At 53.1% G+C, this 17,232-nt stretch overlaps 7 protein-coding genes across 7 annotated transcripts; 3 read left to right on the forward strand and 4 right to left on the reverse strand.

The window, feature by feature from the left end:
- Positions 1-2,249: 2,249 nt before the first annotated feature.
- On the reverse strand, positions 2,250-3,767 carry CDV56_109186 (MFS transporter; the record flags this gene model as incomplete). Its single annotated transcript, XM_026762805.1, has 1 exon — positions 2,250-3,767. The coding sequence occupies one exon, from the start codon at positions 3,765-3,767 to the stop codon at positions 2,250-2,252; it is 1,518 nt and encodes a 505-aa protein (XP_026617239.1).
- Positions 3,768-4,175: 408 nt separating this feature from the next.
- CDV56_109210 (DUF3632 domain-containing protein) lies at positions 4,176-5,073 on the reverse strand (the record flags this gene model as incomplete). Its single annotated transcript, XM_026762829.1, has 3 exons — positions 4,176-4,603; positions 4,651-4,714; positions 4,759-5,073. 3 exons carry the CDS (start codon positions 5,071-5,073, stop codon positions 4,176-4,178), a joined length of 807 nt encoding a protein of 268 aa, XP_026617240.1.
- Positions 5,074-5,468: 395 nt separating this feature from the next.
- Positions 5,469-6,602, forward strand: CDV56_109221 (M20 family metallopeptidase; the record flags this gene model as incomplete). Its single annotated transcript, XM_026762840.1, has 3 exons — positions 5,469-6,004; positions 6,058-6,368; positions 6,415-6,602. The coding sequence occupies 3 exons, from the start codon at positions 5,469-5,471 to the stop codon at positions 6,600-6,602; spliced, it is 1,035 nt and encodes a 344-aa protein (XP_026617241.1).
- A 1,158-nt stretch (positions 6,603-7,760) lies between these two features.
- Positions 7,761-8,516, forward strand: CDV56_109241 (uncharacterized protein; the record flags this gene model as incomplete). Its single annotated transcript, XM_026762860.1, has 3 exons — positions 7,761-8,096; positions 8,143-8,257; positions 8,314-8,516. The coding sequence occupies 3 exons, from the start codon at positions 7,761-7,763 to the stop codon at positions 8,514-8,516; spliced, it is 654 nt and encodes a 217-aa protein (XP_026617242.1).
- A 181-nt stretch (positions 8,517-8,697) lies between these two features.
- On the reverse strand, positions 8,698-9,649 carry CDV56_109253 (RTA1 domain-containing protein; the record flags this gene model as incomplete). Its single annotated transcript, XM_026762872.1, has 2 exons — positions 8,698-9,407; positions 9,463-9,649. The coding sequence occupies 2 exons, from the start codon at positions 9,647-9,649 to the stop codon at positions 8,698-8,700; spliced, it is 897 nt and encodes a 298-aa protein (XP_026617243.1).
- A 1,061-nt stretch (positions 9,650-10,710) lies between these two features.
- CDV56_109272 (Zn(II)2Cys6 transcription factor) lies at positions 10,711-11,928 on the forward strand (the record flags this gene model as incomplete). The annotated part of the gene is made up of 1 exon (XM_026762891.1): positions 10,711-11,928. The coding sequence occupies one exon, from the start codon at positions 10,711-10,713 to the stop codon at positions 11,926-11,928; it is 1,218 nt and encodes a 405-aa protein (XP_026617244.1).
- Positions 11,929-12,404: 476 nt separating this feature from the next.
- On the reverse strand, positions 12,405-16,005 carry CDV56_109291 (uncharacterized protein; the record flags this gene model as incomplete). Its single annotated transcript, XM_026762910.1, has 14 exons — positions 12,405-12,547; positions 12,603-13,111; positions 13,222-13,561; positions 13,620-13,756; positions 13,802-13,841; positions 13,890-14,419; positions 14,466-14,553; positions 14,609-14,693; positions 14,752-14,787; positions 14,837-14,866; positions 14,939-15,235; positions 15,297-15,328; positions 15,376-15,853; positions 15,919-16,005. The coding sequence occupies 14 exons, from the start codon at positions 16,003-16,005 to the stop codon at positions 12,405-12,407; spliced, it is 2,832 nt and encodes a 943-aa protein (XP_026617245.1).
- Positions 16,006-17,232: the final 1,227 nt, after the last annotated feature.

Genomic DNA, 17,232 nt, shown 5'->3' on the forward strand with positions numbered 1-17,232 from the left:
ATCAGGTCACTTTGTGACTCTCAAAGTATCTCACCCCTGTCGAGTTCGACTGTGAAGTTTCTCTCTATCGGTAGGTATCTTCATATGGCGATGATCACTGCCAACGGCCTGGCGGACCGAGGATAGATGGCGGGGTAGTGTAGATCATCGTTCTTATGCTTGACCTGTGCATGCACTGCTAGTTTGATTGGAGTTATGTATTTAGGATCTGATTGAATAGTCACTAGTTCTGGTATCCGAATAATGAAGGATACCGAGGCTGGATCTCATCCGGATGCTGCAGAAGACAGACTTCAGACTCGGATCGAAGGCTACCGATGTCATACGACTTAACAAGTACACGGAAGACGGACGATCGACAGTAAATATCTCAGTTTGTTCATGTATTAGAGCGTTGGTTCATTTGGTTCATTCAGGTGTCAGATGAACCGGCATCACGGTAGTTTACTACCATAAGGCTTATGGTATGTGCGGGGTGTGACTACTCAAATATACAAATCTGGGAAATTGGTGATCAAGATATTCCCTTTCTCCAATGGCGATATACTGTCTGATTGATTGTAGAGACACTGAATATGGCATGGTCTGTCTCATAATGCAGGGTCCTGACCACGGTCACCATTCAACAACAGACAAGCAGTGTAACGTCAACTCCGATATCTCTGTTTTAAGTTGCAGACTGAGTTAGCCGTCGTCATAATAATACCTCCAGACCCAAAAGAATGATTCTTCTGATAAGTGTTGCTAAAGTACTGGGTCAATGAGTATAATATACTATTCTGGCCGTCGACAATCACTGTCAAGCCTGGGTTATATAATCAAATAAGGTGTTGTCCTAATATACCAAGGCAAGATGGCCGAGTTGGTCTAAGGCGTGAGGTTAAGGTCCACCTTAATATCAAGCTCCAGGAGTTTCCTCATCATCGTATGATGGCGTGGGTTCGAATCCCACTCTTGTCACTTCTCTTTTTTTTCCTATGTCCACCACAATGCTTACTATATATAGACCACCCCGACTAAATACATCCCTAGTCACATTCCTGTGTTTATCTGTCTCCAATCACGCTTCATTGAATGAATTAATCTTAAACTGTGATCATCGTTGCAGCCGACATAAAGACATATGAAGCAGGTGGGTAGGAAGGATCCGGATACAATCTATCTCTCTCCCAAGGCAATTATGCAATTATCGCCTCTGCTTTTATCCAGCAGTCTTTTGTGAGTTTATGTATTCGAACGCCACTGACACACGAAAAACAATGCTTGGCCATTCCCTTCCTCTAGCTCCAAGCCACCACAATCATCCCAAATGCCGCTGCCTTTGGAGAAATCAACCGCGACTTCATTCTTGGATCTGCCTGCAGAAGTCCGGTTGAATATATACCGCTTCCTGATCCCAAACAATCCTGAAGTTGCGCCAGATTGTCCAGCCAGGGCTCTACGTACAGACAGACAACCCTGTGCACCGACTCTCCTGCGAACAAACTCGACATGGCTGCATCTGTGCCTGACTCCGGACGTAGAGAGGATAGGTGGGCCCTCGCACAGCAACGATCCCGTTGATTATGGGTTCAGGGAGAGGGTAGAGGCGTTGGTTGAGGTCCTGGCTCGACCAAGGAGCGGGCTGCGGCGCCTCAAACTGACTCTGCTCTTTAATGTTCCTGTCTATGTCATGGTCAGGCATCATCCGGGGAGTCTACAAAAGATCCTCGCGTGGAGTCTCTCGCCGGCCCAGGAGATGCTGCGGTTGCCGTTTCCTTGGACCATGATACTGTGAGGTTTCCTAAGCGGTGGGATGTAGTGAGAGAACAGATGATGTCAGAAATGCTCTCCTCGACAGAACCCAGGAGTATCTTGTGAAGATGAGCCAGGGGTGGTGGATATTCCAGAGGGGGAGCGCTTGACTCGTATCCTGCCTCAGGGGATCGTCTCGGTTCATCTGGCGGATATGACTGGGAGGGCCCCCAGTCAAGCCGAGGCGCTGCGCGGCCTTGCCTTTGCGGTTGAGCGGGGTGAGTTTTCCAGACTGAAGGAGGTGAGATGTGATGCGAGCCGAAGTTTCGGAGGGACAAGGTTGCCATATTCGCGGACGTCGGAGTGGATTTTGGGTACGAACAGTGGCCTGTTGAGGAGCCGGAGTACCATGCGCATACGGGGTATCCGCGGCTTGACTCGGATGATGATGATCTTTAGCTTTGATATGTATCCATGACGTAGTATTAATGCTCTATCTATGTCTATAAGAACAGCTATCCACTTTTTTCGCCCTGTGGCTCCTTTTTCAGGAGACTCTTGACCAGGTAAATCACACTCACGGCCACTCCCAGCCCTCCCAGCCCGATCCCCATGTACAAGGCCCCGCGATATCCCAGCAACATGTCATGGAACGTCTTCCCGCCATGGTTGACATGTACCTCGACCGTCCCAGCAAACCCCAGTCCCAACGAGATACTGTAGTTCACCACCGTCGTGACCAGGGAAGCCGCAATGCCCTGGTGGCGGCGCTCCACCGCATTCGACAGCAGCACCGTGCTCGCGGGAAACGACATGTCCATGCCCCACGGCATCACCACCAGCGAAACAAAGATCAGCGCCCAGTACGTCTGATGCACCGGGGCTATCGCGACAAAGACATTCCCCAGCGTGAACGCCACCATGGCAAACAACATGATCCAGCCCGGCCGGATCCGACTCATCAGGTACCCCGTCGTGAACGAGGCCAGCAAGCCCGAGACCCCCGGCGGCACGAACTGCGCCGCCGCAAGCAACGGCGGCGCGTCGCGGACATGCTCGAGGAACAACCAGAGGTAGTACGTCCAGATGCCGAAGCTGGCCCAGCCGCAGGCGACGCAGCCCAGGACGAAGGAGACATCCGGCGTCAACGCATGGAACGGGATGAGCGGTTTCGCCGCGACGCGCAGCTCCCACCCGAAGAAGAGGCCCAGGAGCCCCGCCCCGACAATCAGCAGCACAAACACATACGGCGTCGGCCAGCCGGCGATGGGCGCCTGGTTCCACGCCACGTTGACGAGGATCAGGCCCCCGACGCCAAGACACGCGCCCACGACGTCCAGCTCCTGCATCCACTCGCGCAGGGTCATGCTGTGCTTCTCGCGCTCGTGCCGGATGCGCGGGATCACGGCCCACCCCAGCCCGGCCAGCACCAGGCAGACGATCGCATTCGCCCAGAACGTCCACGGCCACCAGGCCAGCTGGCTGAACAGCGCGGCGAAGACCGCGCCGATGATGGCGCCGTTGGGCGCCGTCGCGCCGAAGATCGCGAAGATCATGTCTTTCTTCGGGCCGGGGCGGTACGTCGCGCCCAGGATCGCCAGTCCGTTCGGGAGGAGCATCGCGGGGCCGAGGCCCTGCGCTGTGCGCGCAAAGATGAACAGCACGTAGTTGCTGTACACGCTGACGCCGGCGACCATGGACCAGACCCCGAACCAGACGAACCCGATCACGAACATGGTGTGGTAGCCGAAGCAGTCGCCACAGCGGCCGAAGAAGAGGATGAAGGTGCCCACCGTCAGGGAGTAGCCCGCAACGAACCAGCTGAGAATGCCATTGTCGGTTATGTTGAAGGCGTCCCCGATGATGGTCAGCGGGGCCAGCTGGCTACCCAGCCCGGCCTGTGTCATGAATTGGGCCATGCATATCACGAAGATGAAGACCGTTTCCCGCAGTGGGGAGAGGCTTTCGGCGATGGACCAGCCCGATCGCGTCTGTTGGAGATCTAGGCCGTCCTCGACCTCGGTGTCACTCATCTTGAGTTATTTCGGGCTGAGGAAACGATTCATTGAGGGTAGAATGGAGAATGGAGATGCAAGACTTCATCCGATCCGAGAAGAATTTGCTGCAGTCTCGGATTTAGCCATTGCACATATGGAAAAGATGAGATGATCGATGCCAGTGGAGATTTATATCCGTATTTCCGTGATGATGTACAGGTCTCCACAGCTTCGGGGAATCTCCGCGATTGCAGTCTTGCATACCCCTATCCGGCTTGTGTATATCATACTGGAGTTGTCTCTCATGACGCTGATACGCCATCCGGCTGAGACATTCTAACGGCCTTCACCTATGGATCCGACAGTGTCATGATTTAAGCTTATCTCAAAAGTCTAGAGCCAGTCATGCGCAAGCGCCAACTGGTACTGCTCTAAGTGAGGAGACTACTGCTCAATCATCTCCATCTTCTCCCTGGCCAGCCGAATCGCCCCCTTTGTCTCGCCATTGACCTGGATTTGTTCGCTCATCTCCCCAAACCGCCGCTTCCAAAACTGCCACCGCTCCAGGCACAACTGTCCCTGTCCGCTATACAGAGTCCCAGGCTTCATCATGCGTTCCTTCTCCTCGTCTTGCACCGTGTCCGCCAGCTGAGTGAACATGCTCTCTCCACCGTACACCATCCACATAGCTGCCGCAGCAACTTCCCCGTCGAGTTCGCAGTCCGATAGCTCCTCTTCCAATCCCGACCGCAGACTCCACACGGCAAAGAGAGAAAGAGATGGGTCGCATTTGCTCATCAGACGCGCGGTGAAGGCATGTAGGTTGATCCATTCGGTGATGGCTTGTCCGTTGGATTTGGTATATGTGGGTGCTTGGACGGTTAGCATGGTAGCACTATTATCGGAAAGAGGTACGCACGATTCCAGTCTTCTCTCAGGCTGGGTCCGAGGATGGGCAGGTCTTTCCACAGGCGGGTTTCGGACTGGATTGTCAGTAGATTTTGCTTCAGGAGGTGAAGACACTTACACCCCAGATTGACACTGTTGTTGGCGGTAATTCGGTCAGAGCATGGATCAGGTCTACTAGTCGGTCTTGCGAGGGATGATCGTGAGGAACTTGTTTGGCAATATCGATGACAGTTCCCCATATGGACCAGAGGAATGACTCCAGGTCAGAGTCCTCTTCTTGTGCCGAGGCCTTTGGAGTCAAGGCATCGAGAGCTTGCGCAGCCTCGCTGGGAGGGATTGTGCTAGAGGGCTGAAGATAGTCATTGAGGATGTCGAAGATACGCTGCTCAGTGGTATCGAGCTCATCTCGAGGTTCGAGAGAAAGAGAGGCCATGATGAGTACTGTACAAATTGGTCTGATTTCCTAGGAAGAAAGAGGCGTGAAGCAATATAAATACTGAGAGATCCACGATAGTGGCGGGGTAAATCAACAATCAACAGCAGAAAGAAATCCACCAAGCACAATGCGAGTTTCAGCCACGAGTGTCCATCTTTTCCTTCTTTTGTTACTGACCACCGGCAATCTCCGACGGGGATCCTGATTCTTTTCTGCATGCTCGGATCGTGTATTGTGTTATCATCTACTCCGTACTATCCTGATCGATAACATATGACGAAATTTCCCCGCACCAGCAACTTCCAGTCCCCGCACCAGCCTCTACTGTCCGCCATAGCAGAGATTACACCCACTCATTTTGAGCATCAATTGCCAAAGGTAGATATAACGCAATGTCCGAAGCTCCTGTGGTTACCCTCCTCAAAACCCTCATCCAGGTCCCCAGCACCAGCGAACACGAACAAGACATCGCCCTGTGGCTCGACAACCACCTCTCCACCCTCGGCTACACCGTCGAACGCATCCCCATCGCCCCAGGCTCGACCCGCGAAAATGTCTACGCCTACATAGGCTCCACACGCAGGGTGAGAGCCTGTCTCTCCGCGCACATGGACACCGTCCCGCCGCATATCCCGCTGCGTGTCGAAGGTTCGACCATCTACGGCCGCGGCGCGTGCGACGATAAAGGTCCCATGGCTGCGCAAATCTGTGCGCTTGAGGAGCTGCGCGCGGAGGGAGGGGTCAAGGAGGGCGATGTTGGTTTGTTGTTTGTCGTGGGCGAGGAGAAGGGGGGTCCGGGGATGATTGCAGCGAACGATCACGATTTGAAGTTCGAGGGGGTGGTTTTTGGGGAGCCGACCGAGGGGAAATTGGTCGTTGGACATAAGGGGCATTTGGTGTTTGAGTTGATCGGGGAGGGGAAGACTTGGTAGGTTCTGCTTACGTCTTTATATACTAGGACTGGAGGCTAATTCTTTTCAGTCACTCGGGATACCCTCATCACGGCATCAACGCCAATACCGCCCTGGTCGAAGTCCTGAATGAGTTCTTGAGTACTAAATTCCCCGAGTCGTCGTTACTGGGTCCGTCGACGTTCAACATCGGCAAGATTGAAGGAGGCGTGAGCTATAACATCGTCCCGGCTTCCAGCACGGCACTCTGCGCCGTCCGTGTAGCGACTGACATGGCCGAGTGCAGGAGGATCGTGTCAGAGGTTGTTGGGAAGCATCCACATGTCAGGCTGGAATTCAAGTTCGAGTATCCGGAGACGTTGCTTGATCATGACGTCGAAGGTTGTCAACCCATACCTTTCTCTGGATCCTGCTAACGGATTACCAGGTTTCGAAACAGCACCGGTGTCATATGGAACGGATGTCCCTCGATTCAAGGGAGATCATAAAAAGTACCTATACGGCCCTGGTTCAATCCTCGTAGCCCATGGAGAGAACGAGCAGATTACAATTGACGAGCTCCTGGAGGGTGTCAAGGCATATAAAAAGTTGACCACTCACTTATTGAAGGCTTGATCAGGTTGCATCCATTGCATCTGTGTGCATTTCTTAAAAACATTACTATCATTTTAAGCGCCTGCCCTGTCAGGCCAAAGCTGCGATGCATATCACCCTGCCAGGCTTAACCACTTCTATGCACTTGTTCTCAGATGCCATTGATGCATCGTGTTTCGGGTAACTTAACAATACTTCGGGGAGTGTTTACCTGATTCTTGCACCTGTCGCTTATTGCCTCATTGACGCCTTTATGCTGGAAAATTGGGTCTCTCTGCCGAGTACATTCCGCTCTAAAATATATAACTATTAGTTTTCGGTGATGCCAACCGGAAGACAACCATTGCAACGACATCCGGAAGTACTAATACAACAGAATTATCATACCATGATTACCTCGTCAATGAAGCACCATTCTCCCACCAAACAAAAATGCCTGGAACGTACTGGCCTGATCTCGAGTGTGCTTGACGAGGCATTAAGCTAAAACTGGATTCTATGGCACGTAAAGGAAGCAAAATCAAAAATCCGGTGCTGTGGTCTAGTGGTAGGACGTCACGTTGTGGCCGTGCCAGCCCCGGTTCGATTCCGGGCAGCGCCAATCGTCTCATCTTTTTTCTTTTTTTCCCCCCTCATTACTTGAGGGGAACAGCCATGATCTCGAAACGGATTGTCATGCTTATTGTGGACCTGCTCAGAGACGCAGTACATTGAAGCTATTCATACCTTGTCCAAGGGACATACTGATTGCTTGTATCTCCATTGCACGTGCGCGTGAGGACGGCTTCTCTCAGTCTGCGTCTTCTATTGAAACTTGATTGGTCAGTAAAGTGAGAGGTACGTTGGTAATCCCGTAAATCCGCTTACAAATAGTAGCCCAGTCGCAGAGGAACTATGGATGGGCATTTTAATTGGCCATTGATGACGGAAATGTGCCGATGGATTCAGTAAAGAGACAGTCTTTTATCGACCCCTGGATACGTCCTTGGAGTCTCCACAGGCAGATATCTAGAAGTCAGTAGAAAAATGGCGGGCGCGTGGATGGTGGGGGATATAAGTACCCATCTCCTGCACAGGGGAAGTAGAGATCATCATCGTCTATCATTGTCTATCACAGTCTTCACGTCAACCCCTAATCGACCCCCAGACAAAACATAAAACTTGCAGACAGAAAACAAAATGGGCTCGACTCAACCCGAATTCAAGAACCCCGCCACCACCACTCTGCTGGAGCTGGCGAAGGCCCGTCGCACTTACTACGGCCTCAAGGCCGAGAGCCCCATCTCGGACGAGGCCATTGAGCGCATCGTCCAGGATGCCGTCCTGCACGTCCCCAGCTCCTTCAACACTCAGACCTCCCGTGTAGTCCTCCTGCTCAAGGAGGAGCACCAGAAGGTCTGGGACATTGCCATCACCGTCATGGAGGGCCTCGTGGCTGCCGGCCATGTCCCCAAGGAGATGTTTGAGAACCACACCAAGCCCAAGCTGAACGCCTTCCGCGCGGCCTATGGAACTGTAGGTTGGCTTTCTGCTCTTGACGATGTCCGTACTGACGGTCTAGGTCCTCTTCTTCGTCGACTACGAGTCCCTCGCTCCTATCAAGGAGAAGTTTGCCATCTACGCTGACAAGTTCGATCCTTTTGCTCTCGAGTCCAATGCCATGTCGCAGTACCTCGGTAGGTTTCGTTCTTGACTCTCTAGCATCAAAGAGTTCGCATCTAACACTGAATAGTCTGGACCGCGCTTCACTCCGAAGGCTTCGGTGCCAACCTGCAGCACTACAGCCCTCTGATCGACGAGCAGGTGCAGAAGACCTGGAACCTCCCTGCCTCGTGGAAGCTGGATGCCCAGCTGGTCTTTGGTACCCCTACCAGCGAGCCTGGCGAGAAGACCTTCTTGCCCATTGAGGACCGCTTCAAGGTTTTTGGAAAATAGACCAGCTCGCATGTTGAATTAAATGCATATAGAGATATCCATAGCGTTGAATTCAGATTTTACTTTTCGAGTTCAATATGAGCCATCATCCAAGGCAAGGGCTTTAAGCACTTTTTGGCATATAGAATCAGCTCCAAACGATGCACACCTGGACAGTACTATTCGCTTGAATCAGATCGACCTATACCTCTCTATATCCCGTCAATGGGATATCAGCCGAATTATTCTCCATCTGCGCACACATCTGACTCGCTTTAGTCGCCCTCTGAGCGCTCAACACCAATCTCCCCGGATGCCAGACAATCAACACCCCCATCGAACAGGCCATCAACGCCGCATCAAAGACATAGATATACGCCTCCTCCGTATTCAAGGGAGACCCCTTCGCCGACCCAAACTGGATCGTCCTCACCAAGTTCCTGACCATCAACATCCCGCACGAGATATAAATCGCCCACATGTACCTCTTCCACCCCAGCCGGGGACACTCCCTCACCACAGCCCGCTCCGCATCAAGCCTCCGATGAAACCTCGCCGCCACCCAGACGAACAACCCAAACACCACCAGCGCGAGGACCAATCCCACCAGGACGACCTTCTTGCCGGTAGCCATGACATGCGCGTCGCCGGTAACTTGCACCCCCGCGCCCCCGATCTGCGTCAGGAAGCAGACGACATCGTTGAGGACGAAGATGGTCGTCAGCCATTTGGTGCGGATGCTGGAGTGGTGCTCGGCGTCGAAGGCGCGGATGATGCGGCCGAGGACCATGTAGATGGTTGCGGCGATGAAGGGGGGCGCGCAGAGGATGAGCATCTCCTGGAGGGCCCAGGAGCCGATTGCTGTTCTGTCTTGGTGGGACCATGCTCGGCCGTAGTAGCCGAAGGTTTCGCCTGGAGGGTTAGTTTTAGCATTGGCATGGAAGGGATGGGATGGGTGTGGACGGACATATGCCCCCTAGAACGAGGGGAATGAAGTAGGCTGCGTGATAAGGGAACATGAGGATGATGTGCACGACGGTTGCGATTCCGAAGATGGCCATAAAGGCGTATCCTGCTGTGGCGGATGGGGCGTAGGGGTAGAATTCGACCCAGGGCGACGAGCCATTTGTTCCGTTGTGGAATGTAAAGTCCATGGTGACTTGATTTTGAGGAATTGATGTTAATCGAGGAGAAAGGAGCCCGGGGACCCATGATGGTCTCATATATACCGGATTGATGCCTGCAATGTCTATGGATGTAGATCAAGATTACCCTTTTGGGAAATTCTTGAACGAATACGGGTGGATCTTTTGAGCTTGTCCTGAAACTTTTGACATAGGATGATAGGACTCGGACCCAATCAGCCACAGATCACCTAAATTTAGCGAGCCATTGCTTGTCATTGCAAGCATTTGACTGTCACCGGTTGGAAGATTGGATTGGCTATCTCTTCACGCAGCCTGGTCGATTGCAGTCTCTACGACTTTCTATTGCTATACATGCCTCACAAAGATCAGTCGACCGTCATTTTTGTAGGCTGCGAAGTGTATTATGTTCCGGTAACTTGAGGACGTCTTGTATCGTTTGTATGTAGCTTCAACATAATTGCTGAAGTCATTGCTAATTTTGTTAGGAATATAAAATTTTAATTGGTGCGATATTTCATACCAGCGTTAGTGGTGTAGCGGTTAGCATTATTGCCTTCCAAGCAATAGATCTGGGTTCGACTCCCAGCTAACGCATCATCTTTTCTTTTTTCCCTTCCATCCTTATTGACCAGTACAATTTTAAACTACAGAAATCTACTGTTGCCATTTTGCGAGTACTGGATGGTTTTTCATTAGAAACTACTCCGTTCTCCAGATTCTACCTTTATGATCGACGAGAGGTACTCCGTACTGCTGTTCTATGAGCAGAATTCCGGATTTGGTCCATCTCGGCTAATTTCTGCTGCCTAAAGGGGCCAAAGACAAAACGAATACGAAGTAATCCATCTCATCCTTCTCTGTCACCACCAGCATGATGGAAACCGACCAAGGTCTTCGGATTCGCTCGCGTAGAACACATCAGAAATCCCGGCTGGGCTGCAAGACTTGTAAAAAGCGACGAGTTAAAGTGAGGGCGACTTTTCTTTCTGTCAAGCTGCCGTTGTGGCTTTCCCTGCATGACCTCTCTCTTGTCATCTTTGGAATGAATGTACTCAACTCTTACAACTATGGCCAAAAAACTGACATGCAAGCAGTGCGACGAGAAAAAGCCAACCTGCACCAATTGTCGACAGCATGCCGTCATCTGTGATTATGCCACTGAATCAGCTGCACCATCTCGACCTTCGCGACGACAATATCGATTCAAACAGTCAAGATACGAGGTCGAGACCGGCTCATCCAATACCACAGACACCAGCATACAGCCATCTAGTCCAGTCGTCCTCAGCGGACCGGCTCCCCCTCCCCCTCTGGAGAGCATCTCCCTGGCAGACCTGCAGCTCTTCCACCACTTTGTCACCTCAACCGCCAGCACCGTGACAGACGGACACGACCCCAAACACCTCTGGGACATCCACGTCCCGCAATGGGGCTTCGCCTTCCCGTCCATCTTGCATCTCATCCTCGCGCTCTCCGCCCTCCATCTGGCGCACAAGCAGCCGGCCATGCGCGCTAACTACCTGAAACAGGCAGACGACCATTTCACCTTCGGCGTGCGCTCCGTGACCACCGTGCTGTCCAGCCTGAACCAGGAGAACTGCCAGTACATCTACATCTCGGCCATGCTGATCTGCCTCGTGTACTTTGGGCATGGGCCGCGCGCGGGCGAGTTCCTCGTTTTTAGCGAGACCGGGCAGGCGGAGTGGCTGGTTCTCATGCGCGGTGTGAGATCGATTGTGGAGTCGAGGCGTGCGGAGATCTTTTCCGGGCTGTTGGCGCCTGAAGCGCTGGAAGGGGAGGCGCGGTTGGACTCGGAGCTGGCGGACGAGCTGGAGCGGCATAAGGGCCGGATCCGGGGCGTCCAGGGGTTAATCCGTGCGGAGACGATCGACACCGGGGTCACGGAGATGTACGATTCTGCCTTGGATAGTCTGCAAGATACCTTTGACGAGGTATATCGGATGAGAGGCGCCGGGGAGCATGGGGTGAATTTGATGCCTATGGTTATTGGGTGGATATATCGGCTTTCGGAGCGATTCGTCGGGTTGCTGGAGGTGAAGGATGCGCTTGCGCTGGCCATCCTGGCCTACTGGGCTATTCTTTTCAAGTACATGCAATCCTCGTGGCTGATGACGGGGTGGGATGAGCATGTTCTGTCGGGAATCCACGCCTCTCTGCGAGAGGAGCACCTTGGTTGGATTCGGTGGCCGACAGAGTGTATATTCGGGGACACAGAGAAGATTGACATTCCGGCCAACTCTAGCAAGCGATTGCTCCAAGCCTAGGCCACTGGCGCCGTCATGAACCAGGAAACTAGACTGGCAACCTCGTTGCAACCTGTGATCGCATGAACCTGTGCATAGGTCATTGCTCATCCCTGGCTGCCATCACCAAGAGTGTTGTGTCTACTTCTGGATCGAACCGAGTTGGTCACTCAAATACCCTGTACCGCCCCTAATGATCTAGCAAAGACATAAATTCAACCGCCAGGCCAGCTCCATCCACGCGGAAATTGGGCCACACCGGCAGCCATTCATCCTCACCGCGACTTGACCACTTACAGATCAATCAACCTTGGGCGAGCGACGGTACATTAAGAAAGAGAAAGCATCTCATTGACTGTCCCGGATCTATTTTGGGTTACGCCTCGACTAGTCTCTGCTTGAACTTTGATGGTAAAGTCATCGTGTGTATAGCAAGCTCTAAGATTCCATGATACTCTCATTGCGTTCAATTCACAAAGATCTCCGACGCCACGGCATCAATTCAATCCCAGAAAGAATGGAAGAAAACTCGCCGAGCAGATCTGGATAGCCAAGAGCGCAATCGCCACATTCGCTGTCGAATAAGGCCCCGGAGTAATCGTCCACCCCCAAGGCGCCCCAACCGCAAAGTAGATCATCACTACCAAGTCAGCTTACTTGTTTGTGCATGTGCATTTACCAGATCATCAGCCTACCTCCCGCAAGAACCAGACAGATTGCCCACGTCCACTTGAACCGCCTCACCATCTTGTCCATCCCGATGTAGAATCCCGTCGGCCCCATCTCCTTGGCCGTGGACGCCCACTCGAGATTGATGCTGAAAGCATGGCACAGAATGGCCTTGGCGCAGTTCAGGCTGATCCCGCCGAAGTAGATGATCAGGAAGGGGAGCCACTTGACTGCGTCGAGGAGGGCACGCCAGAATGTCTCCTCCTTCAGCTGGTGGCGGACCATGCTAAAGGCGACAGAGGAAAACCCGTTGAAGACGACGACGAGAGAGCACCAGATGCCCCAGGAGGGGAGGTAGAGGTGGTCGATGTCCGAGTCGAAGAGGCCGAGGAGGATGTAGTTTACCGTGGCGAGGAGCATGCCCGAGCCGATGGCGTAGTCTGTGTCTGTTAGCCATGTGGAGAAAGGAAGGGCGGGAGGCCTACAGGTGAAGATATACGCGACGATGGTCACCTTGGACGTCACCGGCATATTGCTCTAGAGGAACCGCAAGAACAGCCGGGTCACAGGTCCTTTGTAGAACCATTGATAACTGCGTCGGTCAGTGCTGCACGTATCCAGCTTCTTGAGGTAATGGCTACTGACAAAGGATGGAACACCAGCTCGTTACAGCCATAGGCATACTTCTCCCACCGCGTCAACTCATCGTACAGTGTCAGCGACACCCCTTCCTTGAACTCCCCGTTGTGGTACGTCGCCAGCCGCACCACCATCCCCTGCATCTGCAGCCGGAGACTGATATCAAAGTCCTCCGAGACGTGCGCGTCAGACCACCACTTGGTCAGCCCGTCGGATGGATCGACGAACTCGATGCTTTGCAGTGCTTTCCACCGGAGAAATGCATTGTGGCCGACAAACGGAGACACGTCGCCGGACCCGACGCCGTATTTGATGGCCGTGTAGATGACGTTGGTAAAGTATGTAACTGATGGGTCAGAATCCCAGAATGGATTGTGGAGTGGCAAGGAGAGCCTGATACTCACTGCCATTTTCGAACAGATTATGGACCACCTGCATAACGCCAGATCCGTGCTGGAGAATGGCGACCTCGGGGCTCTCGTGCATCTCCAGGGCACCATAGAGCAGACAGTCCACCGGCACACGAGTATTACAGTCGATTCTGTACATGTCAGTGAGAATCCCCGCCCAAGGGTCCTTGACTTACAGCAAGATCAACTCCCCGATACGAATGTTCCCTTCGGCCCCTGCGAGTGATGTCAGTGGAATCCAACGCGTCTCTGCAGCGTTCTTACAGGTACGGCCCTCATCAGCAGCAAGTATAGCATCCAACGCCTGTTGATAGAGTCGCTCATCGTCTTCCACCGTCAGATCGTCAACCGCACATCCCCGCCGTTCGGCCTCCCCTTGCATCAGACGAGCCATTTCACCCTCAACACGAACCGAAAAAGCCAGTCCGTAGTTCATATTACTCGCCTTCTTAAACTTCCCCTTGCGCTCGAACCCGATCTTATTTGCCAGTGCCTGCGGCGTCGGAGGACCACCCTCTTCTTCCGCTTGGGAACTCTCCTCCCCGGCTGGCACGGGTTTGTCCTTCCAAAAGAGCCCAAAGGCCCCTCGGCTCTTCTTGACTGCTGTTTTCTTGTTGGGAGAACGGGCAGTATACCCGATCCCGTTTTCGCGGTAGTACTGTTTTCTCGCTTCTGCCAGCTCGGGCTGGATCACTTGCATGCCGTCGTCGTTGACGAAGACGGATGCGGTCCCGCCTTGTTCCTCGTAGTACTGGACTGCAGCGAGGACGCTCATCATAGTCGGAACGATGACACTGTCTCGTCAGTAATTGCTTGAATCCAGGGTGGTGGTTGACTTACCCTTTCAGGCCTTCCTTGTAGACAGGCATCTGGATGGTGATATGGGGCAGCTCGTAGTCCCGGTGAGCTTTTGGATTCGGCTTGATAGCTGGTGTGTATTAGGTGAGAGATATTTTCCAGTAGAAGTTTCATGGAGTACTGACCAGAGTGGTACTTGGAGTTCTTCAGACAGAATCCCGCGGGGAGGAATAGCTGGAAGACGCTGGTGACCAACACGATGAAGAAGAACTGGCTGTGTTAGCTCGATCCAGTGGTTTAGCTTCAGCACAGAGGCAGTGCGTCTCACCAGCGAGAACAGAGCGAGCGGTGGGATGGTAACAACCTATAGCATCGTCAGTCTACATCTCTCAACCATCTCCAATCGGTTCTACCAGCGCAAACCGTGTGTATCCTCCATCCCACTGGTACTCATTTAGCAGCTGCCCACCCAAGATTAGCCAGATACCTCATCCCAAAGATGGAAACGAACTCACCCGCGCCACCCCCAGGGACTGCGTCAAGATGACCAGCATAATCGCCAAGCTGATCTTGATCGCATGGGCCCGCAGCGCCGGCCTCGGGGCAGCATTCTGCTCCAGGTCCGGGGCGTCTTCCTCCTCCCCTTCCTCCAGCGCCACTGCCTTGCTGTAGATCGCCTGCTTCTCGTCCAGCGCACCACGCACGGGAGGGGAGAGCATGCCCGGTTTCTGCACCTCGTCTGACCGGAGGGATCCGAGCGGGGTGGAGCGGCCGGATACCCTCGGGGTCGTGAGATTCGATATCCTAGGGTTCTTCGCGAGGCAGGTCCGGTTAGCTCCTGCAGTCGTTGTAGTCGGTAGATGAACAACTCACCTGTCCGCCGAGCTGCATCTCCACATCATGCGCTACGTTCAGCAACCCCGTGACATCATGCGACCAGGAGAAAGATCACTAACATGTACCCCGATATATGATAGAACGCAATCGCCCCCAGACAATCCGTCTCCCTCGACGGACTCTGCGGCGCCTACAACGGAAGCGCCACCTGCGCCGGCAGCCTCTTCGGCGACTGCTGCAGCCAATTCGGCTACTGCGGCAGCGAACCCGTCTACTGCGGCGCAGGCTGCCAAACAGGCTACGGCGTCTGCGGCATCGACACGACCCTCCGCTGGCGAAGCCTCGGCTGCTACTCGGACGACACAACCCACCGGACCATCAACACCTCCATCCTCATCTCGGGCAACACGGTGCCGAAATGCCAGGCCGCCTGCGCCCAGGCCGGCTTCCTCTACGCCGGGATGGAGTTCGGAACGCAATGCTTCTGCGGCACGGCCATCATGAACAACGGCGCCGCGGTCTCCGCGTCGCAGTGTAACGTCGCATGTCCGGCGGATGGGTCTCAGGTCTGCGGTGGCTCCAACGCGCTCAGCCTGTACGTCGTCGTGCCCATCTGGCAGAGTCTGGGCTGCTATTCCGACTCGACCAAGGCGCGCACGCTGGCCGTCTCGTATAATATCGCGGGGAACACGGTGGAGAAGTGCCAGGCAGCCTGTGAGGCGGGTGGGTATCTGTATGCAGGCATGGAGTTTGGGACGCAGTGCTTCCGTGGGAACTCGATTGATAACGTAATCAACCACCGAGCGACGAATACCACCGAGCGACGAATTTCTCCCTACGCCACCCACTTCCTTTCTTCAACGCGTTGTTTTATCACCACTATTATTAAAAATGCCTTTATCTCAAGAAAATCGGATACAAATGGCAATTGCAGCCATTAAGAATAAAAAAATTAAATCAGTACTGAGCGCTGCAGAGACCTTTAGCGTGCCTGAGCCTACCCTTCGCGCTCGCCTTAATGGAAGAAAACCACGCTCAGAAACACGTGCTAATGGCCATAAATTAACAGCCCTGGAAGAAGAAGTTCTTACCAAGCGTCTGCTAGATGCAGATAAACGGGGCTTTTCAATTCGACCAGAGTTCCTGCGTGGAATGGCGCAGATCTTACTCCATGAGCGTACACGGGATCCTACCGCAACCATTGGTGTCAACTGGGCATATAAGTTTATTAAACGCCATCCAGCCCTTTGCACACGATATAACCGGAGGATTACATACCAACGTGCAAAGCAGGAGGATCCAAAGGTGATAAAACAGTGGTTTGCAATTGTGCATGAGGCGATTCAAGAATATGGCATCCATGAGGATGATATCTGGAACTTTGATGAGACTGGCTTTGCAATGGGACTCTGTACAACTTCTAAGGTTATCACTGCAGTGGATCGCAGTGAGAGACCCCGTACTGTCATTCAGGGGAACCGCGAATGGGTTACAATAATTGAATGTGTGAGCTCAAAGGGGGTTTCTATACCACCAGTGGTTATCTTAAAGGGGAAAGAGCAACAGGCTACCTGGTATCAAGAACCAGCAGTTCCTCAAAGCTGGTTAATTGCAAAGAGTGATAATGGCTGGACAACTGATATAATAGGCCTTCGCTGGCTTAAGGAGGTATTTGAGCCACACTCAAGGCGGCATTCAACTGGTGCAAAGAGATTACTTATTCTCGATGGCCATTCTAGCCATCAGACTGCAGAATTTGATGCTTTCTGCAAGGAGAATGCAATTATCTGCCTTTGCATGCCACCACATACTTCTCATCTTCTGCAACCACTGGATGTTGGCGTGTTTGGTCCACTAAAGCGCGCATATGGGAAGTTAGTTGAAGGAATGATGGTTGCTGGGAACAACCATATTGATAAGGAAGACTTCCTACACCTATATCCATCTGCACGTGAGAGGGTCTTTATCCAGA

The sequence above is a fragment of the Aspergillus thermomutatus genome (genome assembly GCF_002237265.1).
Source record: "Aspergillus thermomutatus strain HMR AF 39 chromosome Unknown NODE_27, whole genome shotgun sequence".
NCBI lineage: Eukaryota > Fungi > Ascomycota > Eurotiomycetes > Eurotiales > Aspergillaceae > Aspergillus > Aspergillus thermomutatus.